Raw genomic sequence first — 6,741 nt, 5'->3', positions numbered from 1 at the left:
AACAGATTGAGCCCTAGGCCCAAGAGATCCACTAGGATGTCCTGGCATCATCAACAGTGCCCGCCTATTCCTGTTCTCCACTTGATGGCAACGGTTCACCAAAGTCTCATAAGATGTCGGATCATCACAGACGACAACTTGTGAGTAGATATCTTGATTCAAGCCTTGCAGAAAGATATCATACTTTGATGCATCACTGTTATTGATATGAGGACTGAAAGGTAGCAGATCAAGAAATCGTTGCTGATATTGATCAATAGTCATTGATCCTTGTCTCAGAGTCAGCAACTCCATCGATCGTGCCTGTCGAACAGCTGGAGGAAAATACAGTTTCTGAAACTGCTGACAGAAATCCCCCCAAGTCACATGTCCTCTCTCAGTACGTGCTTGAAAAACCTTGGCATCCCACCATAAGCGTGCTCGATCCTCTAGAACAAATTCTAGAACTTCTAATTTCTGCTCCTCAGTGCAATCGAAAGCTCAAAACGCACTCTCAAGTTTAGACAACCAACCTCTTGCCTGTTCAGGATTCTTGCCTCCCACCAAGGGTTTCGGCCCTACTTGCATAAACTTATTGATAGTGTAGCAACGTCTACCCTCATGAGGACGATAATGATCATCACGATGGCGATGATGACGATGATGATCACCTCCCTGGCCAACACTATCGTGACTTTTGTCAGCCATATCCTGAAAGAATTGCACATTAAAATCCCAAATGCGCAATAATTACTTAAGACTAGAGTAAATCTCAAGTACTAATTCCCAAAATCTATGCATGCTCTGATACCAAAAATGTAGTGACCCTGCATGGTATCACCTACTAACTGGCAACTAATAGCATACATTAAACTTAATACAGCAAAATACTTAACAGAGTAAAAACGTACGAAAACATAATCCATAATTTACATATCAGCTTAATAAAACATATTCAGGCTTAAATCTGTAGTGATACAACCATATCGAAGAACTTAACGTAAACAGTCTAAAACATGAATACAGCTAAACAAATCCTGTTGTATAAAATTCCCTGAAAAGCTCCGGCTCCCTAGTCCTGCCTCGAACTACCGGCTCCGTCCATCCTATGACCTGCCCCGTGGAATAGGGTGTCCAAGATAACAACTAGGACGTGAGCGCTAACGCCCAGTACATAGATATGAGTAAACATATGTATATAATGCATGCAACATGATGACTGGTAAAGGGTCATCCTAAAAGTCATGCTCAGTATCGGCACCACATGAGTGCTGCCACCGCGCGGATTGTCCTCTGGGTGCAACCACACTCGTCTAGTACACCAGAGTAGTCAGATATACATGTTCCCACCGTCGCGGTACTCTCAGTGACAGACTATCGAGTATAGAGCTGAGCGGCTCTATAATCAGGTATAACAAGGTATAGGCTCAACGTGTATATGCACATGACATATGAATATGGAAAACGGTAAATCATATATCATTCCATATAATAATGCCAAATAAATGCAACATATAAACATGTATACTCGCTGGCAATCTCAGTCAATATGTATGTACCTCTAGGCTAGTTCAAGTCTAGTAGGATCCTAGGTTCCAAGCCTATATTCAAAAGTTTATCGTATCACTACACAAGTTCTATAAGCCTTAACTAAGCTAATAAGTACTCCCAAAACTTTAATAGATTTCCGGACCATACCTTCGTCCGTAGATAGCCCTTTGAAGTCGCTAGTCCCGGATGACTATAACCACACCTTGGTTATTTCAGAACCTCTATTATAACCGATAGGGCCCTCAAGTGTATAACTCAAACTATATAACTGATCGAAGAAGGAAACTCGGAATTCGTAATTCAAAATGAAATCGAACGAGCCGTATTTATAGGAAAATTTCCGATCGAGTTCGGATCCTCCGAACCTGAGTTCGGATTGTCCGATCCAACTCACTGCCTGCATGCGAGACACGTCGAGTTTGGACCGTCTGATCGTCACTTCGGGCCGTCCGAAGTGCTCTATTTCCAACACTTGTCAAAATCCATTGCTGAGTAATCCTGCCTACTTGGCACAAGGGACTTCGGGCCATCCGATCCTTAGTTCGGACCGTCCGAACGTGCCTTAACTCCGAAGTCAACAAGCCATCTTCGGAGCCCCCGAGTCGCTGAGTTCGGGCTGTCCGAAGTCCTCTTCGGATCGTCCGAACTAGACAACATATTGAAAGTTCAATTCTTGATTCTGAAGTCTGATTAAACCCCGGAATTGGTTAATTACTAACCCTTAATCATGTTTAACATATTATTATCTTAAAATAGAATCTGGGTTACTACATAACTTAATTAAATATAAGCAGAGAAATAACAGCGAAAAATCTTAAGGATAAACAATTCCAAGATAAATAAATCTTGATACAACCAAATCGAATATACCGAATAAAATTTTAATCTAGAAATCTACTGATGACCCTTGCTACCAAGCTCTGGTCACCGATCAACTACTGATCTCGTTCCTGGTCCACCTGCAAAACCTGCCCCATCGAATGGGGTGTCCGAGATAAAAGCAAGGACGGGAGCGATAACGCCCAGTACGTAAAGTATTGAATATACAGGTCTATACGATGCATGCAACATGAACTATGAATGCTCTGGGTAACTGGGATCATATTTGGAAAATCATGCTCAATACACAGACGCCTCCAATATGTGCACGCTTCTCCAAAGATCCAGTGGGTGCCTCACATATTGAACCCGATCTTGGACTATCACCGTCCTGGGTAAATCGCACACGCTGCCCCGTCGGTCCAGTGGGTGTCACACGGTACCCAATCGTATAATAACAATAACCCTAGGGCTGAGCGACCCTAGAACAACTGGCTATCTCAAAAGGATAACATGCTCAATATGGTATGCAAATGCCGCATACAAATCATGAACAGTAAATCATGCATATCATGACAGATAATAATAAAACACATAAACATGTATATTCAGTTGGTATCTTAGTCTGTACTTACGTACATTAGTACTACTAGGCAAGCTACACCAGCTCTAATGTCCAAACCTATAGTCCGCACTACAATGCAAAGTACTCATGCATTATAATCTTATTCTAAAAGCCTTAACTACGCTATACCATACTCCCTATTTATTATAAGGATCCAGAGCTATACCTGCGTCCGTTGTCAGCTCACTGATGACGATTGCTCCTGAACTTGGGCACTGCTCCGCGGTAACCCTGGAGCGCCTCGCCAACCTCCGGACCAAGCCTAGGAAGGCTGGAAATCACCTAAAACACCTAGACTTCAACTAAAACGAGAGGGAAAGAATGATTTGGGGTGCAAAATGAGGCCCTCGGATGGCCTATTTATAGAGAACAATCGGAAGCTCCGATGTGCCAACGAAAGCTCCGTTGTGTTGCATGTGGCTACGTGCACAATTCTCATCGCCACGTCTTCAGACATCACATCATAATCTCCGTTGCTGCATCGGAACTTCCATTCGTACCGGCAGCTCCAATCTGCACAATGGTGGCTCCGAAGTGAACACCCTTTCCTTTACTATTTTTGGACCCCCGGGATCTACCCTACCATTTTCGGACGTTCTGGATATGATTTTCCACTTATTTTCACCAAATAAGGACTCCTTAAACATGGTTTGACATTTTTAAAATTATATGTCACTTTCTAACATGTTTAAAATCACTTAATCTAGTAAAATAAAATCGGGCTACTACATTCTCTCCCACTTAAGATAATTTCGTCCTTCAAATACATCTTAAGTACCGATATGGACTTGAATAAGAACAACAAGTTCTTTATTCTCTCATATCATTTTACAAGACCCCATTGAATCCAAATAATCACTAGTAACATCATGGTCTCCACACTGGGGTAACTTTCCAATAACTTTTCTGAAGTACAAAAGACTTCCAGAGCAAGAATGGGAATACACACCACCATTTCCAATCCTGATTACAGTCCACGTCCCTTATTATCAATCCTGTGTCTTGATGAAAATTGTCATGAATTGACAATTCAAAATCATATCTCTAATCTCATATGTAAACCACTCAAATAAGTCTTACAATCACTTAATAAAAAGCCCAAATCATCATGTTGATCATGACCCCGATCACTATCTATAAATCTGATAAGTCCAGACGATACTGATCGAATCTCCTGGTTCTCCCCTAGTACCACCTGCGAAAACTATCCATCCAGAATGTACACTTGTCAAAGAATCCTTTCCAAGACTATTCTGACAACAGAAACTAAAATATGTATCTCTGATAAAGTCAGACGATAGCGTTCAAATATCTTGGCACTAATCCAGTACCAATATCAAATTCATAAGAACATTCCTTTTTGGTAATTATACCCCTTGCTATAACTGTGCAAAATATCAAGACTGAGATAGCCTCCCCCAATAGCCTATCAGGAATAAACCTCCCAAAAAACCTCGGCGTAGGTCGCGCTTCGTATCCTGTTTTGAACAACCCATCACAGTCATCAGCACTTGGTATAATCTATCACTGAATGTATGATGAAAATCCATCATCAATAACCAATGACCCAAACACTGAGTCTCTTGAGAAAACAAGTCAAATCTGGCACTATGTCAAATCACTGACTTTTTGAATCATTATAGGAAAAAGCCTAGAACTAATCATCTGAAAACTATCACAGCTCTAATCCTTGGTTATGCAAATATTAACTAATTCAACACAGTTGAATATTGATCAGAAAATACTTGAAATTATATTTAGAAAATTCTCAAATCATAAATCCACATGATTGTCAGAATACAACTTATTAATATTCTGTTATCACAAAACAAAATTATCAAACGGAAAACTCAAATACATCATCCGTCAAAATCATTCTGAGTTTCATCATTCTTTTTTGACTGCATCTGAGATCCCTACAAAGCATAAATCTAACTCTGCATCCGAGACTGCTGACCATCTCCATGATGCCTACTCTGGGTCCTCTGCTGCACTGATGCCTCAGACTGTCTACTCACTTGAGATCGCATCCTAGATGCTTGTCCACTTTGTCCACTACGCTTGGGACAATCTCTCTTGAAGTGATCAACACTTCCACAGATGAAACAAGCTCCAGCAGCGGCTATACAATTCTCAGTGAGATGGTCTCTCCACAATGATCACACTGCAACTTTTTCTTGCCCGACTGACGAGTCTCACCAGATCCTGTAGATGAAGAAGATCCGAACTTCTTAAATGACTGAGTGTGGGGACCCAAAGAACTCGTGGGTCTAGACGAGAAGAAAGATCTATTACGGAGAATACTGTCCTCATCTTGATGACATCGACTCACAAGTCCCTCGTAAGTCATGTCATTCCCCACAGCAACCCAATCATGGATCTCTTGATTAAGACCCTGGAGAAACAGATTATACTTTGCCTCTGTGCTGTCAGCAATCTGGGGGCAATAGGGCAGCAACTCAAAGAACTTCAGCCGGTATTCGTCAATCGACATCGATCCCTGACGCAAACTCAGTAACTCGCTCGCCTTTGCCTGTCGGAGAGCAGGAGGAAAATATAGCTTATGAAAAGCCGTGCGGAATTCTTCCCAGGTAGAAAATCCCCGAGCTGCTATCAATGGTGTGGATGCAGAACGCCACCATATTTGAGCTAGTCCCTTCACGAGGAAGTCAAGAGTCTCCATTTTCTGCTTCTCTATGCAACGGAACTCTTGGAAGCAGACTTCCATACGCCGAAGCCAGGTCTCCGCATCCTCCGGTGACTCATCTCCAACTAATGGTTTCGGACCCATTTGTAAAAACCTGTGCATACTGAAGCGCCTATGATCATCATGGCGATGGTGATGACGGCCCCGACGATGCTCTCGATCGTCCTGATCACCCCAGCATCCACCTACGCTACTATGGCTACTTTTGTCACCATGTCCCGCTGATGATCAAAGGATTAAACCCAATTTCAACAATCTAGATCTCAAGATTACTATGCATGTTCTAATACCATAAATGTAGTGACCCGCACCGTGATCACCTACTAATCAGAAGCTTAAGCATGCATTTAACTAAATTAAATATAAGCAGAGAAATAACAGCGAAAAATCTTAAGGATAAATAATTCCAAGATAAATAAATCTTGATACAACCAAATCGAATATACCGAATAAAATCTTAATCTAGAAATCCACTGATGACCCTTGCTACCAAGCCCTGGTCACCGATCAACTACTGATCTCGTTCCTGGTCCACCTGCAAAACCTTCTACGTCGAATGGGGTGTCCGAGATAAAAACAGGGATGTGAGCGCTTACGTCCAGTACGTAAAGTATTGAATATACAGGTCTATATGATGCATGCAACATGAACTATGAATGCTCTGGGTAACTGGGATCATATCTGGAAAATCATGCTCAGTACACAGGCGCCTCCAATATGTGCACGCTGCTCCGAAGATCCAGTGGGTGCCACACATACTGAACCCGATCTTGGACTATCACCATCTTGGGTAAACCGCACACGCTGCCCCGTCGGTCCAGTGGGTGTCACACGGTACCTGATCGTATAATAACAATAACCCTAGGGCTGAGCGACCCTAGAACAACTGGCTATCTCAAAAGGATAACAGGCTCAACATGGTATGCAAATGTCGCATACAAATCATGAACAGTAAATCATGCATATCATGACAGATAATAATGCAACACATAATTATGCAACACATAAACATGTATATTCAGCTGACTATCTCAGTTTGTACTTACGTATCTTAGTTCTA

General features: G+C 42.0%; 1 protein-coding gene across 1 annotated transcript; it reads right to left on the bottom strand.

The window, feature by feature from the left end:
- Window positions 1-5,096: 5,096 nt before the first annotated feature.
- LOC140872005 (uncharacterized) lies at window positions 5,097-5,765 on the bottom strand. The gene has a single exon (XM_073274743.1). It carries the CDS (start codon window positions 5,763-5,765, stop codon window positions 5,097-5,099), a length of 669 nt encoding a protein of 222 aa, XP_073130844.1.
- Window positions 5,766-6,741: the final 976 nt, after the last annotated feature.

Source organism: Henckelia pumila, unplaced genomic scaffold (genome assembly GCF_033568475.1).
Source record: "Henckelia pumila isolate YLH828 unplaced genomic scaffold, ASM3356847v2 CTG_461:::fragment_3, whole genome shotgun sequence".
Taxonomy (NCBI): domain Eukaryota; kingdom Viridiplantae; phylum Streptophyta; class Magnoliopsida; order Lamiales; family Gesneriaceae; genus Henckelia; species Henckelia pumila.
Note: the sequence above shows the minus strand (reverse complement) of the source record. Positions and strands in the feature narration are given on the sequence as shown.